This window comes from Phaseolus vulgaris, chromosome 7, assembly GCF_000499845.2.
Source record: "Phaseolus vulgaris cultivar G19833 chromosome 7, P. vulgaris v2.0, whole genome shotgun sequence".
NCBI lineage: Eukaryota > Viridiplantae > Streptophyta > Magnoliopsida > Fabales > Fabaceae > Phaseolus > Phaseolus vulgaris.
The window spans coordinates 17593799-17617086 of record NC_023753.2 but is presented as its reverse complement, the minus strand read 5'-3'; the positions used below and the strand labels follow the sequence as shown (position 1 = coordinate 17617086).

Genomic DNA, 23288 nt, shown 5'->3' with positions numbered 1-23288 from the left:
CACAAACTAAGATATATAATTCCATCAAGATCGTGGATAGATTTATTAAATAGTTTCGTTCTTACTTAAAATGAGTGTGGTTTTTCTAAGGCGAAAATACTGATATTTTTGGAAAGTCAAGTTCGAATATTTGAGGATTAGTTACCAAGTTTCTGATGAAGACTAAGGAGAAATTCAGCTATAGAAGATTCTCGAATGGTCAAGTTAGTAAGAGCTAGAGAAATTGTAGAATATGAGTATTGAAGTGAATGATTGAATTGAGTGAGTGTTTCCTTTGGGAACAATATGTATTTGTAGATTTTTAGACTTAGGATGAAATATCCAAAAGATAATTAAGGTAAGTAAGAGGTATAATTGGTTAGATAGTACTTGTGATTCAATCAGTTATAACCAATTATGTTATCATATATTTATTCAAGTTGATTGGATTATAGATAATATTTTATATATTATCTCTTAATATCTCGACCCCCAAACTCACAAAATCTATAAATGAGGTGCAAATGGACAAATCTAGTAGATGAACTATGAGTATAATTTTATTTACACTTAGTAGATTATTAAATTATAATAATGAATAAATTCATTGTTTTAATTCAGATTCATATAATTGAGTTTATTCGGGTCTTAATTTTTTTTTGTGTGTTTTTTATATTAGACTGTCTGAAGGAAGAGTCTACCTTTGTAAATGAGCAAAATATGCAAAAGTCCAATAAAACATACAATGTGTCAGAAACAGAATTGAAAACATTTTTTTTTTTCAAAATACAAGGAAAAAAAATCCGAGAGTTTTGGAAAGTTAGAAATTGAGAAACTATTAACAAAATTATAAACCAAAATATTTTCTCAAGATAATTGGAGCAGAAAAACCTATAAAAAGACACAAGCCTCAAGGAGAAGAGAGGAAGCTTCACAGGATTTTCTTAATTTCTTTTCTTCTTTTGTTTTTCCTCTGCACGGAAGACTAAATCTTTTTGGTTCATTCATCTGTAATTCCCCATTGAGTTCTCAGGTTTTGATCAATAAAAGTTGTTTTTTTTTTCCAATTCTCTATAGCAGTTCTTTTTATCTTCTAATCTCCTGGATAACTGTTTTTTGTGAGAGGTTGTACTTGAACACATGATTAATTGAGAATCTTTCTTATCTTAAACTTTGGTTTCTTAATTGGTTCGTATTGTTCTAATTAATTTCTTGGGTGCATGATTCAAGAGAGAGGAAGATAAACATTCATATAGAGTATACACATGGAACAAAGTGGATACCGATTAAACCAGTAACACATGTTTTATTGGTGAGTTTCAAGTTGAATCAAATTGACGTATGGAAGATTGAGAAAAGAATTCAATGAAGAATTCAATGACACATCTTTAGAGAACCTATGAAGAATTCAATGACGAAAGAACTTGGGATCAACTAGTTTTATTAATTGTTTTAATCTCTTTTATATTTTATGTTAAACAATCTCAATTCTTTTTTTTTTATCTTTATTGTTATTTCTAACTTTTCTTACCTGCAAATAAATTTTAAACACTAATTTATCGATTTCACTATTGAATTCGTTGGAAGATGACTTGGTGTTATCTAACCATTTCTATACTATTATTTCTATAGCATTAGACAAATCTATATTGGAATTACATCAAAACAACAACAATGAACGAGTTTTAGTCACAAGCCATTGAAGAAGATTTCAGAGTCTTGAATTGCAGGTGGTGGCACCAAAATTTGCTTCCTCAAACTCAAAGGTGCCATAGAAGAAACTAATCCCTCAATGGCATGCTATGAAGTCGGCAGTGTCTTTGTTTTTTGGATTTTTGAGAGTCTGCCAAAGTCTTTTCATAGAGTCCAGACGGTTTTCTAATTCTCTGTTGGTTTCAACCCAACCTAACTGATACCAAATTCTAATGATCAATTTGATATGGTAAACATTCACTTTAAATCCAACAGATTATGAGGGTAGAAAGTATGAATTACAATACATGACCCTAGGAACAAGGGTGTTATACAAACACAACAATAACCCTTGACCAAAGAGTTTTGTTTTCTACAACTCAACCTGCAACTATTTCCTTTCCGGAACTTCTCAGAAAATCGTCCGTTAACTTATTTCGAATTGAAAATGTATAAGCAAACAACAAGGGGTAAGTTACCTCTTAGACGACAATACACGTTGGCAATGACGGAATGAAGGCTCGTTGGAGAAAAAACTACGGAGGCATGGAGGTGTGGTGCGTTACTGTGAATAGTGAAATCTAACTTACATCATTTAATTGAAAGTCTCTAATATAAAAATTCATAATCTCTGTTAATATTTTCATTTTCATTTTATTTTAGCAGATTTCACAAAATTGTTTAATGAAATGTAAAACTGTAGCATATGACCGCTAATGAACAGATGACTCAAGATTGGATGTGCTATCTTCTGAAAAAATAGGCACAAAACTCTTATATTCATTTATTTTCCGCACATCTCAGGGTCATTATCTAGTTATTTCTTAATTAGTCAAGGGAGTAAAGGAAGAAAAATGTAAAAAAATAGCCAGCCACATATTCATTACATTGCATTTGACTATGTTTGCAGAATTCCTTTTTGCACAAGCATATCATAGACTCTGTCAACCTTGCTTGGCTCTACCTTGAAGAATTTGTGTGCATCAGATTTCTTGGTCACACTACCCTTCGAAATTTCTAATGACATGGTCTGCTGCATGTTAAGATAGTGTGACGGTAGTATTCTGATCTCATTACAAAGCTTTTTTTCCTGCGCGTTAATCATTTTCAGAAAACCAATAAGATGGAAGACTACTTTCTGACCACTAAGGATGACAGACTAATTCGTTTTACCACTCCTTCATCAATATAAATGCAATTTTGATACCCTTTTAATCCTTCATCAGAAGTTTCTGTCCTCCTAATATTTTTCTCCATGATTTCCATCTAACAGATTTTAGAAAATTCGTAATTTTAGTCCAATCCACAATTTTGCATACTTTTATTTCTTTTATCTTTAACAGTTTAATTAAATTATATCTTGATCTTATCTTAAAGAAATATACGAGGTCTAGAGTTTAATTAGAATATAATAAAAGAAATAAAATACGTTCAAAATAGAGGATTGGATCAAAATTGTGAATGTTCTAAAATATGAAAACAAAAATGATGAAAAAATATAGAGACTAAAATCACATATCAAGAATTAAAAGGGATCAAAATTACAGTTCTGTCAAAATTGTAAAAATAAAAAACCAATGGATGCTGAAAGAAACGGAACAGTAACTTAAATAGAGAAATGAAATGCTATCATACAAGGAGAGAATTCTCACCGATTCAGATAGAAATTCAGCCCCTGCAAATGCGCTAATATCCCACTCTTCTAGCGACCTTGTGATGGCTTGTATGGCAGTAGATGAATCATTGGAATCCGCATGTAAAGCTGCAGTCCCCTTTTGAAGACCCCGTGGGCTAATGTCAAGTTCTCCTTTGAGATTATTTGGCCTCTGTAATGTCTTACCACTTGTTCCAATATGACCACTTTCTTTACAGGAACTTGATTCAGCTTCCTTTGTCCTCTTTTCTTTGATAAATCGATAAGCATCACCAGCAGTTACACAGCCAGCAATTCGAGCTTCCTACATGATATTTCAAATGGAAATGACATCATAGTACAACACTTTAAGTCTTTAACCAAAATTAGTATAATTCGATCAAGGCTAAAAATCTGGAAACATCTCCCATTCTAAGTCACGAGCAGAAAACCACTCATTCTTTGGAACTCCATCAACACAGCTCCCTAAATTAACCAAAACATGTATCGTAGTCCATATTACCCCTCTCATGCATGTGCAGAAATCCCAGTTGACGAGTAGGGAGTAGTGCTAGTGAGTGCTTTACTGCATATGACCAATAGAGGTTTCTTGAATTTTAACCTTCCATAATGTGAATGAATATTGTTAAATGTAATCAAATACATAGGACTTAGCCCATCTCTTTGTATTTTTTTTGTATTTGAGACATATATATATATATATATATATATATATATATATACACACATATATATGTATGTAATGTTCGTATACTGTAATCAACATAGATTATTATTTGACTCTTCATCATATATCTGAACATGATATTTAGAGCCTAAATTAAATTTGTGCATTTTCAGTGGACCATATGTTCATTGGTGTAAATATTTTTTTGGAAATTAAGTCTCATTCCGATTTCTGGCCTCCTTCGCCACTCCTTTGGCTCTTTTCTGTCTTTTCACTGTTTCTGCCATTGCTATTGCATCACCACCACCGTCCAGTTCACCTTTGCCAAACGATCACTGCACTACTAGTCCTGCATCCAACAGAGTAGCGATATGCCCTCACGCTCATCATCTTCAGACGCATACTTAACCTCCTAGCTTTGCCGACCACTATGCATGGTGGCATGTCCGACCTCCTTCCGGCCGTGTTGTCCTTGTTACCGATCTGGTTTTACTTTTGTGATTGGAGCTCATTTGACGTTCCTCACCTATTTGGGGATGTTTTCTCTCTCCTCCAGTGAACCATAACTTCCCCTAGTGGTGCTCGGTCCTATTCTTCCATTTTTACTAATTACATCAATGCTCCCCTCCCCATTAACACGTTAGACGAAACCAATTATGATACTTGGGCTTTTTTATCTTAAGTTTTGGCTTAAGGGCCAAAATTATGTTGACTAACTCTAATGGCAGCCTCTAGTGATGAAAAAGATCGCCCTAACTGATCTTAGGTTCATCATAAATCCTGCAGCATCTTCAATTCGACTATCAATCTTTTACTCAGACAAATATTTTGTGCTCATGAAACATGTTCTAGCGTTTGGGAACAGGCTCGACTCGACTACTTTACACAAAAAATAACACTCAATGTCTCTTTAGTGTTTGTCAAAATCTCTTGAAAGTCGTTGCTCCCAGACATTGGGATGGTTTTCTGGTTGAATATTTGGGCAAAGTTTATGATCTCCTACATGACTTTAATGAATTGTTGCCTTCCGCTTCTACTCCTGCTCAAGAATTAGAACAACACCAGACTTTCTGTGTTGATGGCTCTTTATATGGATTTCTAGAAAAGTATTTCATAGTTCGTGATCAAGTTTTGGGATCCACAAATGTGATGACCTCTTCTAGAAAATTATTTTTTTAATAACAATCACACCAATTACATTTTCATCACCTCTGTTTGTAATAATTAAAACCTTTAAAATAAAGAAATAAAAATATGTTGAAGGAAGATTTTGAAGATATTTTTTCCTTATTAATATAAAGATATTGAGAATATTTTTATCCAAATAACATGCTATTTACAACCGAAAACTACTATCATTTGATTTTCACAATAAATGATAGGAGTTGATGACTGACTTTAAGTTCAGATAACAAAGATTGCACCTAGTGTATTTGTGTAGCTACAGCTGCCAGGCTTCTAAGCTCAGTTTCAACATTAGAGTGAGCTACCGGTGTTTGCATATTAGATCAACATGAAATTAATTTGAAACAAGACAGATACATGCCCCTGAGGTGGACCGTTGGTCATCACAGTAAGCATGCAGTGTAAAGGAAGTATGAGAAGTTGTTGGGTAAAGAAGCAGACCAAAATCAAGAGTACCCTTTAGATATCTACGTTACGTTTTCACTTGACTTTGGTCAATATCAGGTCGTGTGATGATAACATATTGGAGATTGTGTTTCATTACTATTTGAAGAACATATGTTGGTGTTTATACAAAAGAGTACTAGCTTGCTCTGCAAGCTTTGCTAACTAGACAATAGCTAACTGAACTACAGATCTAACCAACTGACAGCTCAGCATAACTGACTTCAGTTAGTAACATCAAATGCTGACTAGGCACTTACATTACTAAGTGCTTACAAGAGCTAGCATAGTTATACTTTATCAGTCCTCACTTTAGAACAGTTTTTGTATGAGAAATGTCAAATCTCATCATTTTGAACATCAAGGTGGTAAGTATTGAATTAACGGAAGACCGAGGGATAAAACTATATATTAAAGTAAAAGGATATCTATGCATTAAAATTGCTTTCACTCAAATTCATTTTAGGGATATACCACTAGAAAAGAAAGTAACTACAATATCTCTAGATAAAGATGGTGAGACCATCATAACGTGTAGAAGAATGTAATACCTGTAAATCCTGTATTCTTTTGACAAGCCTGTGTTCTTCAATTATATTTTTTAGAAAATCCTGATGCTCTTCCTTTGAGTGAAACCGCATGAAGACCTTGTAATGTTGACAAATTTGAAGCTCTTCAGGCAAGAGGGATTTCTCAAAAGGATCAGGATAAAGTAACTCCCTTTCAAGAATAAAATGCTTTCTTCGCTTCCGTTCATCTAACCTGCACAGAATATCATTCTTATGTAGGGGTGTTCAGAAAAAGCAGTTCTGTTAAACCAAACCATCAATATAAACCATTTTAGAAAAGCCAAATTAATCAAACTGATTTTGAACCCCAAATTCTCATTTTTCAAACTACCTTTTAGTGGATTGCTTCAAGTAAAAGGTTTGGTTGAAGAAAAACCAGTTTTGTGCCAAGCGAAGAACTTGTTGATGCCATCATCAGCAAAAGTGAAGAAGGAACCTAAGAACCATAGTATGTTCTTTATGACCTTGGGCCTGTATTGCTTGCCACAAGAGTATGCTGCTACCTGTGACCAGACTTTGGGATAACTAAAAATCCTACTATGACTTTCGCATCATCTACACTCTTTTGTATTCTTCAGAAAATAAACACGGAGACACATATTTAATTTAAAGGTGAAAACACTGCCTTGGTATCACAAAGTAATAATTCTAGAAACTTCATCTAAAATGCGAACATTGCCACCACATTGGATATACAATTGATAGGTGTTGGAAGTTGGATGGGGAACCCCCTCATCCACACAATATTGCCCAAGCATCTCCAACAACATTTAAAGACTATCAAATGGTGTGCAACATGCCTATCCACTAGTAACACTACCTCGGTGGCAGACATTGGTATTTCATCTGCTTGTATCTCTCAATCTCATTCTCTTGGTCCCTAGAGCAACTGATCATATATTTGCTAATTGTTTTCTTTTCTCCTCCTTTACTTGTGCCAATTTGCCTTGTATAACTGCTACCAATGGTTCACAAACACAAGCTTGCAGCATTGGTACTACCCAGCCCCTCTCATCCATTATAGTTGACTTTGTTCTTTATGTCCCTAATAGCCATTTTAATTTACTATTTGTTACCTGATTAATTCAATCTCATGATATTATCCTCACCTTCACTAAAAAACACCTAATCCCATGTTGATACTGCTTTTGGTTTTAAATATTTTGTTACCTATATTGATAATTATTTTAGATGTACTTGAACTTGGTTAATGAAGAATCTATATTTCAAATGTTTCTTAATGGAATCAAAACACAATTTGGTATATCCATACGTGCTTTTCGTAGTGACAGTGCTCGTGAATATCTATCTAACCAATTTCACAAGTTCATGACATTTAATGGTATTCTTCATCAAACTTCATATCCTCATACTTCTCAACAAAATACATCTTATTGAAACTACTCGGACACTTCTTCAGAGTCATCTTCCTCACCCTTTTCAGGAGATACTATCCTTGTAGCATGTTATCTCATTAATTGAATACCACCATTTGTCCTTGATGATCGGGTATCCCACTTTGCCCTTTTACCTCATTCCCCTCTACATACTTCCTCCACATGTTTTTGGTACCACATGTTTTATACATAACTTCACACCTGATCAAGAAATTTTTTCTCCTGAGCCATTCAAATATGTCTTTGTGGGATATCATAGCTCTCAAAAAGGGGATTAATATTTCTCTCTTGATCTTCATTGGTATTTTATGTCTATTGACGTCTTTCTTTGAGCTTGTTCCATATTATACAATTGTTCATTCTAATGACAACACAAGTAATTGCTTTCCCACTACCATCAATCTTCCTTCATGACTACAAGATAACTTTGCCATAACTCAAGATGTTTCTCCTGCACACTTTCAAACAAATCAATGTTGTTCACAGTTAGTTGATATTCCAGTACAAGACCCATCTTTGACGAATAATGATAAAGTGGAGGCTATGTCTTATTCTTCCTCGATACCATCTTCCCAACTAGATCTATTCACATCTAAAAATGATTGGCCCATTACTAATAAAAAAGTTATACGTTCTACCGTAACCTTTCTCTCCATTACACGAACCTTAATAGACTTGTTTGTCCTCATTATCTTCTATTCTAGTTTCTAAGTCTCCAAGTAAAGTTTTATCTCACCCAGAGTGATGACAAGCGATGATTGATGAGATGTGTGCCCTTCAAAGTAGTGGTATTTGAGAGTTGGTTCCTCTTCTAGCTGGCAAATCAATTGTTAGGTGTCGATAGTTGCATACTCTTAAAACAGGATCTAACGGTAACATTGATCACTATAAAGCTCGAGTGGTTGGCAAAGAATACACACAAATCTATAAGAAAAATTATACTGACACTTTCTCTCTTGTTTCCGAAATAACATCTATTCAACTTCCCTTTTCCATTGCAACTTGTCAAAACGATGTTGCTCATTACGAGAAGATTTTATTTCATCCTTGCTCTAATTTTATTCTTTATTATAGTAGTATCTTGCTATCAATACTAAGACTATGTATTTAAAATCAATCTCATAATTACGAGATTTGTTTTCACAGAATTGGCTCTCTATATTTCCTAAAATAACCAACAGGTTCGTGTATTAATTTTTCTTGTATAAAATACACACATAGGGTTGTTTATTTATAAATGAAAATAATAATAGAATAACATAAATTATGGGCTAAGCTGGTTACATTCAACACTCCCCCTTAAGCTGGTGCATATAAATAGTATGTAACCAAGCTTGTTATAAATATAATCAATTCTAGGTCAGCACAAAGATTTCGTGAAAATATCTGCTAACTCATCATTCAAATTAACAAACTTAGTCTTGATGTCTCCAAATACAATCTTTTCTTGAATGAAATGACAATCAATCGCAATGTTTGGTCCTTTCATGAAAGACGAGATTGGAGTTAATATGAAGGGCAACCTGATTATTACATGAGTGTGAATGACTTCTCCAAATTGCAATTCTTTAAGTAACAATTTAAACCAAATAAGCTCACAAGTAGCTTAGGCCATAACTCTATATTCTACTTTAGCACTAGATATTGCCACAACATTTTGTTTCTTACTCTTCCAAGAAATCAAATTATCACTAATAGAAACACAATATCCGAAAGTGGATCTTCTATTATAATTATTGTAACCATATAACAAACCTTTTCTAGAAGAACCTTTAATATACTTCAATATACAAATAATTACATTCCAATGATTAACACGTGGAGGAATTGACTCACCACACTAATTGAAAATGGAGTATCAGGACAAGAAACAGTAAGATAATTCAATTTTCCAACTAATCTTTTGTACTTCTATATTTTGCGAAGATGACATACCAATCCAAAAGACTCTCCCTAAGCAACAAAATCAAGAGACTGCTCCATATAAATTTCTTCCTGCAAATCCCCACTAAGAAAAACATTTTTGACATGTGGTTGATAAGGAGGCCATCTTTGAAGAGTTGTCATGGATACGAATAAGCAAACAAATGCCATCTTTGCCACTAGAGAAAACATATCACCATAGTCCAAACGAAAAAAATTGTGTATAACCTTTAGCCACAAGATGATCAATAGTACCATAAGGACCAACTTTGATAGCAAAAACCCACCTGCAACTAAAAACAGATTTCCCAGAAGATAAAGGAATAAGTTCCCAAGTTCCCCTGGTCTGAAAAACACTTATTTCATCAAGTATTACCTGAATCAACCAGGATGAGCTAAGTCATCACCTACAGACTTTGGAATGGATACAAAAGCAGACAAAAGGCAGGTATAAAAAGGTTGAGAATATTGTATCCCTTAAAAGAAAGAATTTGTGTGAAGCATACATAAGAGGGAAACTAATCCTATATTAATTTTCTTTATTCTTAAGGGTATCTAGAGCACAAGGTTAAGGTTCAATACCTTTCGATGAACCCATTGTTCACCGGTGTTTTCTAGCCACGTCACCGCTGTCGACACCATCATTCGACTCGCCTTGGCTAGGCAACCATCACGGAGATCCCAACGATCCGAGCTCGATGCGCTTCTCCTTGTGTTGGCATCATCGCTGCTTTCCGTCATGTGTCTGATATTGTTTCTGGCAGCCATTACCATCATTGCAACTACCATCCTAATCAGAGCTCATTTGATTATTTTATTTTCTCTCTCCTTTTCATCTATGGCTTCTTCCACTGCCACTATGCTTAATTAATCTATTTATACTAACTGTTGGGCCTATCGTGCCACCCGCTATCGGACCACCCAAAATATATAGTCTCACGCACGAGTTGGCAGTCTCGGCGTGAGGGAGGGTGTGTTGGAGATTCCACATCGACTAGAGATTAGAGCCTTTCATTGTATATAAGTGGGTGCAAACCTCAACCCTATGAGCCGGTTTTATGGGGTTGAGTTAGGCTTAAAGTCCACTTCGTAATATGGTATCAGAGCCATTTCGAGCCTATCCAAGCGAGTGTTTGTGTTGGGCCTATCGTGCCACCCGCTATCGGGCCGCTATCGGACCACCCATAATATATAGTCCCACGCACGAGTTGGTAGTCTCGGCGTGAGGTGGGTGTGTTGGAGATCCCACATCGACTAGAGATTAGAGCCTTTCATTTTATATAAGTGAGTGCAAACCTCACCCCATTGAGCCGGTTTTATGGGGTTGAGTTAGGCTTAAAAGTCCACTTCGTAATACTAACCATTGAAAAATTGGATGGAACTAGTTATGACACTTAGCCTCAGATATTAAATTATGGTTTAAGAGTCAAGATTATGTTAATCATCTTACCCTGGGTGTTCCCAATGTTGCTGAAAATAAGATTTTCGTTGGTTGAAAATTGATGCTCAATTATGTATTGTTATCAAATCTACCATTAACTCATCTTTAAAACAAATTTTTCGTGCTCATGAGATGCGTTCAGAAGTTTGGGAACAGATAAAATTATTAAACATCAAATTGGATAACAATGTATAATTGGTATATATTAATTTTCCTTGTTCTCAAACTTCTGAACACGTCTCATAAGCACAAAAAAATTGTTTTCGAGATGACTGAAGGGCACATTTGATAACAATGCATAATTGAGCATCAATTATCAACCAACGGAAAACCTCATTCTCATCGAACACACGGGGTAAAATGATTAACATAGCCTTGACTCATAAACCATAATTTAATATGAGACCCAAGTGTCATAATTAGTTCCATCCAATTGTCAATGAAGAGATGAAGAGTTACATAATTAGTATAAATAGAGATCAGGCATGGTGGTAGCGCAAGAAGTCATAGATGAAGAGGAGAGAAAAAATAAAAAAAAATTCTATAAAAAATCAAATGAGTTCCGATTAGGATGACGAGGGCAGATCCAGAAAGAGGACAACATGACGATTGTGACGATGGTAATCACCGCCGAAAATAGTGTCAAAAGCATCGTCGCGCAGCGACAATGACACATTAAAGGGATGCGCGTTAGAGTGTGTTGAAGCTTTGATTGCTGGATCTCTGTCGCGCGGTGGTCGCCTTGGCAAGAAGAGTTGAACAATGGTGTCACCGGCCCAATCGATGGCAACAACAATGGAGCATTGGTAATGGTGGCTGGAAAACACCGGTGAACAGTGGGTTCACCGGACAAAATTGAACCCTAATCCTATGCTCGAGATACCATATCAAGAATAGAAAAATAAATATAGGATTAATTTTCGTTATGTAAAATAAATATAGGGTTGTTTATTTATAGATGGAAATAATAACAGAAACTATGGGCTAAGATTCAACAAGTTCAATGGCCTCATTATTGTAATATAGTGGATTCATATATTATTCTTTCTGGATTTGAGATGGTATCAGAGCTCTTGATTTTTGGGAGTCTCAGACAATGTCTATACACCCTAAAACGCAGCCTTCACCCCTTGAACCATGTTGCAGCATTCATCGCTGCTCCACTGTGATCACTACTGCAGCCTTTATATCGACATAATCCACCAATATGGCTGAGATCATGAATGGAATTTGGGGATAGATACCAGACTTCTAGAGAATTGTAGAATGTCCAGCCCACAAGTATGTGCTCTCTAACATATTATGGTGAGTATCCATTTTCTTTTGGTCTTAATACTTCAGATACACATTTTTCTCACTATTGGATACTAGACTCTGGAGCCACTCATAATATGACCCCATTACCCAAATAGTTCTCCACATATTCTCCGTGTCCTAGCAACAAGAAAATTTCAACGGTAGATGGAAATCTTATAACTACAGCAAGACAAGGATAGGTCCAATTAAGCCCATCCATAACCTTAAAAAATGTCCTTCATGTCCCTATATTATTTGGGACAAATAATGTCCAAGGATTTTATTTTTGTACAAAAAATCACAAAAGATCTTTCATGTAATGTGATTTTTCATAGCAACTCTTGAATTTTACGGGACAAAAACTCAAGGAGGACGATTGAACATGCTAGAGAGTGGAATGACCTTTATTACATGGAGGACCCTAATCAACAATAGCCTTATTGGCTATGACATCCTTCATTTCAAGTTGTAAAATTGCTTTTCCCTTCCTTGTTTAAGAATTTAAAGGTGGAGAGTCTCTACTATGAGGTGTGTCAATTTGCTAAACACCAGGATGCCAACTTTCCCATTAGCAATAAAGGGAGTCTTGTCCCTTTTTATCTTGTTCATACTGATGTATAGGGTCCTGCTAATTTCCCTAACATCTCATGAGTTAAATGGTTTATAACTCTTAGTAAGTGGATTTATGCCCAATTTAACCGCACAAGATGCACTTGTAAGGTGAGGATTGAATCATACTCATCTTACAATTTGACTTTATTCCTAGTTGATGTGGGATCTACTGCATACTCTCTCACACAAAAGAATGAACATTTAGAGCAAGAGATTAAATATTTATTGGTGGTCTAACCAAAGCCCAATAACGGTGACATAATATTTTCAAAGAACTTGACTGGGATAGGTTATACCACCTTAGAAGTTTGGTTTATATCTAACTCAGTCTCACAAAATCAGCTTGTAAGGTGAGAATTGTACCCCAATTACATATTATAATATGGCCTTATTCCTAGTCGACGTGAGATCTCCAATAATTTGTTTTTATTTAGTTTGTCACAATGATTAAGAATCAATTTGGAGTCAATATTAAGAGAATTAGATATGATAATATCAAGGACTACTTTAATCTTTAGTTGAACTCTTTTTGCCAAGAAGTGGGGATAATCCACGAGTCTTCATGTGTTAACACACCTCAACAAAATGGGATTGGTGAAAGGAAAAATAGGCACTTAGAATAAACTAGAGCTATACTTTTTCAATATCCTGTTCCTAAGAAATTTTGGGAGAAACCCTTCTTAATGTCACTTATCTCATCAATAGATTACCCTCTAAAATTTCAGGACAAGGAGTCTCATGAAAGTCCTATTCTCATTCTACCCATACCTAGACCCTACAAATAAACTGCAACCTAGAATCTTTGGTTGTGTATCCTTTGTGCATGTTCATAGTAATGGAAAGGGAAAACTAGATCCTAGGGGTGTCAAATCTGTTTTTTTTAGGATACTAAACCACAAAAAGGGATATAAATGTTATCACCCGCCATCCAAAATATTGTGTCAAGAGATGTCACCTTCAATGAACAAGGGATCTAGTTCACGAATTCCCATCTTCAGGGGGAGAATATAAGAGGAAGATGAGTCTCTTAAGCTCCAAAATATGACATTTGAACCTGCACATGAACCTCCCGAACCTAAGAAACTGTACCTAAAACATTTGAACCTGCATCTGGACCTCCTAGACCTATAGAAACTGTACTTGAACCACTTGAATCTGCACCACAATTTGGACCTAAACCTGCATCTAAACCTGGTGAAGGTGGAAAATTTGGGGAAAATATGGTTTATTCAAGGAGAGAAAAAGCCATTTCAGAATTTGTCCATGTCCAAGAATCCAGCCTAGCATCATTACTTGGGGTAACTATTTCTAATCCTACAAATTCTGATAATTCTAATGAGTTTGTTTATGAAAATTCAGAAGTACAACTAGACCAAAACCTAGACCTTCCCATTGCCATTAGAAAGGGAACCAAAACATGCACCTAACAACCACTTTACCATCTACCAAATTTCCTATCCTTTGAAAATTTGATGTGAAGAATGATTGGGATTTGTAGCAATTCGATATGAAGAGGGCATTCCTACGACCTTGATGGAGAAATATAAATGGAGTTGAAGGACAAGTTGCTACTAGAACTGGTTGCAAGTTAAGAAAGGCTTTGTATGGGGTGAAACAATCCTCAAGAGCATGGTTTGGTAGATTCACGAAGGATGACACGTATTATGAAGTGGACTTTAAGCCTAACTCAACCTCATAAAACCGGCTTATAAGGTGAGGTTTGCACCCACTAAAATACTATGAAATGTCCTAATCTCTAGTCGATGTGGGATCTCCAACACACCCTCGTCACGTCGAGGCTACCAACTCATGCATGAGACTATATATTATGGGTGGTCCGATAACGGCCGATAGCGGGTGGCCTGATAAGCCCAACAAATAATCGCTAAGATAGGCTCGAAACCGGCTTATAAGGTGAGGTTTGCACCCACTTATACACTATGAAATGTCCTAATCTCTAGTTGATGTGGGATTTTCAACAAGTTTGCGTTACAAACAATGTTAAGGGGATCACACTCTATTCATCAAATCTTCAGTTTCAGGGGGAGTAACAATATTATTGGTGTATGTTGATGATATCATAGTAATTGGGGATGACAAAAAGGAGCAACAAATGTTAAGTTGATGCCTTGCCACATAATTTGAGATTAAGACATTAGGAAGATTTGGAAATTGTAGTGGCTAGTTCCAAAAAAGGAATCTTCATATCTCAACAAAAGTATATTATTGACTTGCTTAAAGAAACGGAGAAGGCAGCCTACAAACCAACTAGTTGGGAAGTGAAGAGGATGATATTGCAATGGACAAAGAAATGTATCAAAGACTTGTTGGCAGACTTATTTACTTACCTCATACTAGGCTAGACATTGCTTTTGTTATGAGTATAGTATGCCAATTTATGCACCAACCAAAGGAGACTCTACAAACTGCTCTTAGAATTGTTCAATATTTAAAAGGGACTATATGAAGAGGGATTTTATTTAAACGAAACAAAAGTGTAAGTCTTGAAGCATATACGAATGCAAACTCAGTTGTGGATAGGAGATTAACTACTGGATGTCGCACCTTCCTTGGTGGAAACCTAGTGACTTGGAAGAGCAAAAAACAAAATGGGGTAGGCAGATTAAATGCTAAGTAGAATTTCGAGCAATGGCCCAAGGATTATGTGACCTTCTATGGTTGAAGATTATATTGGAAGACTTGAAGCTAAAGTGGGATGAACTTATGAGGTTATATTGCGATAACAATTTTCTATTAGTATGGCCCACAACCCACTCCAACATGATATAACTAAACATATTGTGGTGGATAGACATTTTATTAAGGAAAAGCTGGACAATGGCTTGATTTGCAACCCATATGTGTCCACTCAAAATCAAAATGGAGACATACTCACCAAATGGTAGAACTGCATTAACTTTGAAGGAACTATATCCAAGTTGGGAATGGAGAACACTTACTCACCAGTTTGAGGGGGAGTGTCAAAACCATGTTGCTCATTATGTAGTTAGGAAGATTTTATTTTATCCTTACTATAATTTTATTCTTTATTACAGTAGTATCTTCCTATTAATACTAGGATTATGTATTCAAAATCAATCCTATGATTACCAGGATTTGTTTCCTAGAATTATCTCTCTACATTTCCTAAAAAAACTAATAGGCTTATGTATTGATAGATCCAATGGCCTCATTATTGTAATATAGTAGAAATATATTATACTTTTAAATCTAAGACAACTATTCGGCATTGGACTCTTTCAGCTTACCATAAAAAATGCATTTCTACATGATGACCTTGATGAAGAAGTCTACATGGAACAACTTCCTGAATTTTTTTGCTAAGAAAAAGTTATCTAATACAATAAGTCATCTACGCAAGTCCCTATATGGCCTCAAGCATTCACCCCATACATGATTTGAGCGTTTTCAGACTCTCATCCAACAATTTGGAATGATACAAAATGATGTAGATCATTCTCGGTTCTATTGCCATTCACCTAAGGATGTACCTGTATTGTACAACTGAAACAATATCTTGCTCAAAAGTTTCAAACAAAAGATCTTGGACACTTGAAGTATTTCCTTAGTAATAGAAGTGACACAATCCAAGGATGGTTTGGTCATATCTAAAAAAATGCTCTCGACATTCTAGAAAAAACAGGGATGATAAATGCTAAGCTAGTAGACATATCAATGGATCCAAGTGTCAAACTTGTACTTGACCAAGGAGAATCTCATATTGATGTTGGGAGATACAAAAGGCTAGTTGGTAAGCTAACTCATACATCACCTTTGTAGGGAGTGCAGTAAGTCAATTTTTAAACTCTCCTTGTTAAGACCATTGGGATACTTTCATACGGATCCTAAAGTATATTGAGAAGGCTCCTGGAAAAGGCCTCATTTATGAAAATAAAGGAAATACTCAAATTATTTGGTATTTTGATACTAATTGGGTAGGGACACCAATCAATGGACGCTCCACTTCAAGGTATTGTGTTCTTGTTTGAGGAAATTTTGTATCATGGAAAAATAAGAAACCAAATTTTGCGACAAGGTCAAGTCCAAAAGCATAATATAGGGTAATGGCATTAGTCACTTGTACGCTAATATGGCTAAAATAACTCCTCAAAGAGTTTAAATTTTAAGAAAGTTTCCAAATGTACCTTTTATGAGAAAACCCTGGCAACATTACATATTGCCTATAATCATATCTTTTATAAGAGGACCAAACATGTTGAGGTGGATTATCATTTCATAAGAGAAAAATTAGAGTCTAGAGACATCACCACTAGATTTATCAACTCTAATTAACAATTGGCTGACCTATTCACCATTTCTTTAAGAGGACTGAAGATTGTTATATTTGCCAGATACGATCTATATGCTCCAACTTGAGAGGGACTGTTATAATTGTAGAATTAAGAAACCAGTCTTATAAAATTAGGAATATTGTTATGATTATAGGAATACATAGCTAATCCTATAAAATCAAGAATATCTAGATTATTTATGTATTATTAGGAAATTTTTATTTATTCTAGTATATTTGTTATTAAAGGATATCAAATCTCTTTTTTTATTGTATTGATTCATTTTTCTTAATATAAATAAAGCACACATGTTGTCTTAAGAACATTTAATTCCAGCTTAATGTTTATGTCTTCCCTAAAGAATTTAACACACTACTTAGTGAACTTATTATCCCTCATTATGTTCCAGTTGTTTATTGCGACAATCTCAATGTAGTTAATCTTTCTCATAATCCCATTCTACATGCTAAAAGCATAAGGAACTTGATATTTTCTTCGTTCAAGATAGCATTTTCCAAGCAAATGATTGTTCAACATATTGTTGGCCATGATAAGTGGGAAGACATACTTACTAAGCCTTTATCTCCAACAAGATTTCTTTTGGTTAGATCCAAGCACGCCCTGGTTGATCTACAAAATATATCTTACCCACCTTGAGCTTGTAGGGGTGTTAGAGATATGTCTTTTTTCTATTTACTGTTAGTTCTAACTGACTTTTCTGCGTTTCCTTCATAACAGTTTCTGTAATTCTCTAATCTATATAGAAGTTTCTGCAACAGAGAACTACAACTCTTCTTTTGTATGTGCACGTTCATCTTTAGTATTAGTTCTTCATTATAATCACATGTATGAAGTAAGCTTGGTTTTCCAATTTTATTCATGATGATTGGAAATTACTTTGGCATTTCAATGAAGAGACTTAGCCAGGAAATGAAAAACAATATTTCGATCATGACATTACACCAATTTGTCAAAAAGAGAGCATAATTCATTAATCTTGTATCAAAACACCCCAACAAAATGAAATTGCTGAAAGAAAAAAATGGAAATCTCTTAGATCAAACTAGAGCACATTGTTCCAAAAATACAGTCCATAAAATTTTTGAAGGTATTCTAGCTGCAACAAACTTTATTAATTGGTTACCCTCTAGAATCATGGCATTCAAGAGTCCTATGGAAATTGAGATGTTTTAATTGTTCTCTCGAAATAGTACTTGTTAATTATTATCTTCATAATCATTCTTGCTAAAAATAAATCAATATGCTAAGTGGAAAAAAATACTAAAGCACATTCAGAAAATTTCCTTAGTGAGATGAGATTGCATTCATATTCCTAAAAACGAACACCTAAGTAAGAAATAGATAAAATAGAAACCAATGAAGATGCAATATTCAACTCATAATCAGGTAATCTTGGGGTAAAGATTAGAGACTATTTTGGATGGCTTGACAATTTTAAAATTTGCACAAACAGAATAATGTCTGATCTTTTTTATAATGAAAGAATTTTATTATGATAGATGTGAAAGTAAAAATATAGATATAATTTAATAATTACATAGAATTGTTCCAAGAGTACAATTTCTTCCAAGAGTAAAACTTAGGAATAATTTAATAAAACCTATATGGTTTTGCTTTATACATAAAAGTGAGAAGCTTTCTTCTTTCACAAAAAACAGTAGGTACTCGGATGTACCTTTTTAAATAGATATGGAGCACGTGCAGTTTCATTTGATGTTCAGCTTCAGTATCAGTGTTCCTAAATTCCATATCAGCCAACACTAGCTCAGCATCATTGTCGTATTCAACATCAAATTCCTCTCTCTTAAAACTGTATCCACTCAACTCTGTAATAGAAGGCCTATCTTCCCCTGATAATTTAGGTTTCTTCTCTCCAACGCTCCGATCTGCTTGAGACTCTCCTAAATGAAATGCAGTTTTCCACATATCAATGAAAGAATTATATTTATTAATTTCCCATCTGAGCAAGCAGCTGACAAGACAAACTATTTCTTTTAAACTATGAAGCATTTAAATATCATAGGACATAAGTACTGGAAATATGTAGGTTAAGATGAACATGGATTACTATTAGTTGGGCTCCATATTAAATAGGCCAATGTCAAAAAGAATATTAGTGAGAGATTAGATCTGAACTCAATTTGGTTAATATAATATTTGCCTCAAAAGGGTTAACAGACTAACACCACTAATGAGTGATACACAGAATATATAAACACATGCATATCTCAACCCTTTTATACCTGCCTTTCGTCTATTTCTTATGTATCCATTCCAAAATTTGTAGGTGATGCCTTAGCTCATCTTGGTTGGCGTCAGGCCATGCTTGATGAAATGAATGCGCTTCAGAATAATGGAACTTGGGAACTTGTTCCATTACCATCTAGGAAATCTGTTGTTAGTTGCAGGGGGACTTTTGCTATCAAAGTTGGTCCTAATGGTACTATTGATCGTCTCAAAGTTCGTCTTGTGGCTAAGGATTATACCCAAATTTTTGGTTTAGACTATGGTGATTCTTTTTCTCCAGTGGCAAAGATGGCTTCTATTCGCTTATTCATAGTTATGGCTACTCTTCAAGAATGGCCTCTTAATCAACTGGATGTCAAAAATGCTTTTCTTAATAGGGATTTGCAAGAATAAATTTATATGGAGCAACCTCCCGGTTTTGTTGCTCAAGAGGAGTCTTCTGGATTGGTATGTCGTCTTCGCAAATCCTTCTATGGCCTCAAGAAGTCTCCTAGGGCTTGGTTTGGAAAATTTAACAATGTTGTTCAATAGTTTGGTATGACTCGCAGTGAAGCAGATCATTCAATTTTTTATCGTCACTCGAGTGCTGGGTGTATCTATCTTGTAGTATATGTTGATGACATTGTTCTTACTGGAGAGCATGGGAACTTTGATGTTTCAAATCCATGATGAAGCTTGAAGTTGTGTTGCTTTTGGTTTGGGTTTAAATTAGAGTGTTTAGAATCTATGTAAAGATCAATTCATGACCCTTGCACAAAGCTTGCCAATCAGTTTTAAAAAGAAAAGTATTTTTCTAAGCAAAGAGAAAGACAACCGGTTGAATTATCGAAATAAACGGTTGTTTGTCACTTGGCTTGTTTAAAGGTTTTAAAACTGGTTTTGACTTGGTTATGTAACTACCTAATGAATTCAACCGGTTAAAACGAATTTTCAATCGGTTGATTGTAACATTGCCTAATAGTTTTTTGAAAACCTGTTAATCTGTTTTGGGTGTGATCAAAATTGCTTTGGCGCATAAATGCTGCTTTGAACGGCTAGTTTTTTAAGTGCTATAAATATAGCATTTCTTTCAAAACAAAATACACAAGTTCTTACACAGTTTGAAATCAAACAAAAGGAGATTGAGATTAGTTTTAAAAGAAGTTTTTCTAAATTTGCAAGATTGTTGTTTAGCTTTGCACTGGAACAAGATCTGATCATAGGACTTCCTGGTTTCTGTAATCTCAGGTGTTTTCTATTCCTTTCATGATTCTTGTAATTGTGCTTTCATAAACTTGTAAGTGTGTGTGAAATCCTGCAAAGTCAGAGGGTGTTCTGACTTGAGGTGTGTGGATGCAAAGAGGGTGAGTGGGTCTTGTGGTTTTCAAGGTCACCTCTTTGTGGTTGTGTTGTTGTAATCTGTAAGTGATTACTAGTGGAACCCAGTGGTTGTTCTGGGAACTGGATGTAGCTCAAGGTTGAGTGAACCAGTATAAAATTGGTTGTGTAAATCTCTCTCTCACACTCCTTATAACTGTTTGTTTTAATTCTGCTTTTGCTGCTGATATAAACAATCGATTAAAACGTAATTTCAATCGGTTAAAATTCCGTAAACAATTTCTATATCATTGTTTGATTGATTTCCTTAACTACTTATCTGTGATTGTTTGATAAAGGTTCATTCTTATTCAATCTTTGCGAAAATCTTTGATAAACAATTCACCCCCATCTTATTTAAGCCATCAATTCTTACACTTACAGGCAGTGATCCCTATGGCATCTCACAAGTAAAACAACACATTTGTCAACATTTTCAGACCAAAGATCATGGAAAACTCGGATATTTCTTGGGGATTGAGGTAGCACAATCCAATACTGGTATTGTTATCTCTCAAAGAAAATACGCATTGGATATTTTGGAGGAAATTGGGTTGATGAATTCGAAATATGTTGATACTCCCATGGATCCCAATGTCAAGCTTTTACCCAATCAGGGGGAGCCTCTTTCAAATCTTGAGAAGTACAGGAGATTAGTTGGAAAATTGAACTATCTCACTACTACTCATCCTGATATTTCCTTTGCAGTCAGTGTGATGAGTCAATTTCTTAATTTTCCATGTGAAGATCATTGGAATGCAGTCATTCGTATAGTGAAGTACATTAAAGGCTCCCCTGGAAAAGGTTTGTTATATGGTCATAATAACCATACAAAAGTCGTTTGTTATTCAGATGATGATTGTGAGCTTACATGGCTTAAATAGTTACTTAAAGAATTACAATTTGGAGAGGTCACTCAAATGACACTTATATGTGATAATCAGGTTGCTCTTCATATTAACTCAAATTCAATTTTTCATGAAATGACCAAACATATTGAGATTGATTGTCATTTCATTCAAGAAAAGATTATATCGGGAAATATCAAGACTGAGTTTGTTAATTCAAATAAACAATTAGTAGATATTTTTACTAAACCCTTACGAGGGCCTAAGATTGATTACATTTGTAACAAGCTGGGGAGCTTGAGGGGGAGTGTTAGACATTATTAGATATAATTAGATATTATTAGATATTATGGGATATTGTTAGATATTTCATATTTATGTAATGGACTTAGCCTATATGTTTCTTTTCCTATATAAACATAACCTTATGTGTTCAATATACACAAGGGATTTACCCTATTCTTTCTTTTCCTTTAATAGACTAAAATCTGGTTTGTTGTGTTGAGGATGTCATTTATCTAAAAAAATGTCTTCCCAAATTGGAGTTTCCCACTATGCAAGATAAGTGGATTTCGTTGCATCCTTCCTTTGGTCTCATCTGCGGTGTGATGATAAGTTGAAAAGGGAATTTAAACATTCAAATAACCTTGGACTTTCATTATTTTGGAGAACTGACCAAGAATAGTAAGGAAATGGAGCAAGAAAAATTTTCCATCGTCATGAAAAGTTTTGGTATTCCCGTTATCTCAAAGGTGGTAACTCGGGAACCAATATATTTAGGTCATGTTGATTGTAGTTCAAAAAAGTCACTGATAGATTGGGCTCTGCCATAAGCGCATCGCTAAATTCATAAAGTTCATACTAATAAATATGATCAACTCAAGCATTCTGGTTTTGATATTTTCAAACATCTGAAAGTCATTGTTATTGAGAAGCTGTTCTACATAAATGTTATAAAGACCTGTGGCAGTGTATCAAAAAAACAAGTTGAATGTAGTTGTCTTTTGCAGGGCAACAATTTTAACACCACTAAAGAATCAGATTATCATTCCTTGTTCATGGAGCTTTCTAGTTTATTATTAGATAGGACTTCTGAATTCCACTTGGAAAATTTCCTTCATATGCTAACCATGGCAGAATCTAGTTCCTCTAGAGCAAATAGAATTTTTAATTTTGATTAGCAAAAAAGTACCTAAACTTCCAGTTCAAGAACCTGTTTGGACTTTGTCTTTTGTTTCTTCACTTGCAGAGTCTGATAATTTGTAACCTTCAGATCATGTCCGATTAGCAAATGAACGGATCATTCCAAGAAGGAAGACTGGAGAATGCCCAAACTGGCCACCTGCTGATTGGAAAACTGCACCAGATTTCAGTTATGCACGGGCCAATGGTTTCAAGACCAAACCTGCTCAGATTAGCAGCTTTTCTGAAATGAAGGATAATAATTCTGGAAGCATAATTTCCCCACCATTTTGCGGTGAACAAGAATCATTTACTGTTGACTGGACTATTAAAGAAGATCCACAAGCAGGTTCAGTGGGGCAGTGTTGCATAATAATGTGAACTTTGAAGATTGTTGGAGATCCCACATCGACTAGAGATGAGGACAATTCATTGTATATAAGTGGGTGCAAACCTCACCCC

General features: G+C 34.9%; 1 protein-coding gene across 1 annotated transcript in view; it reads right to left on the bottom strand.

Annotated features, from left to right (window-relative positions):
- Window positions 1-2406: 2406 nt before the first annotated feature.
- LOC137827867 (transcriptional adapter ADA2a) overlaps window positions 2407-23288 on the bottom strand; it is a 36968-nt gene continuing 16086 nt past the window's right edge. Inside the window, exons 10-13 of the mRNA XM_068634222.1 lie at window positions 18869-19094; window positions 6173-6383; window positions 3324-3629; window positions 2407-2761 (exon numbers count right to left, since the gene is read on the bottom strand). Coding sequence (XP_068490323.1) covers window positions 2570-2761; window positions 3324-3629; window positions 6173-6383; window positions 18869-19094 — 935 coding nt within the window. The 3' untranslated portion in view covers window positions 2407-2569. The remainder of the gene's footprint in view (window positions 2762-3323; window positions 3630-6172; window positions 6384-18868; window positions 19095-23288) is intronic.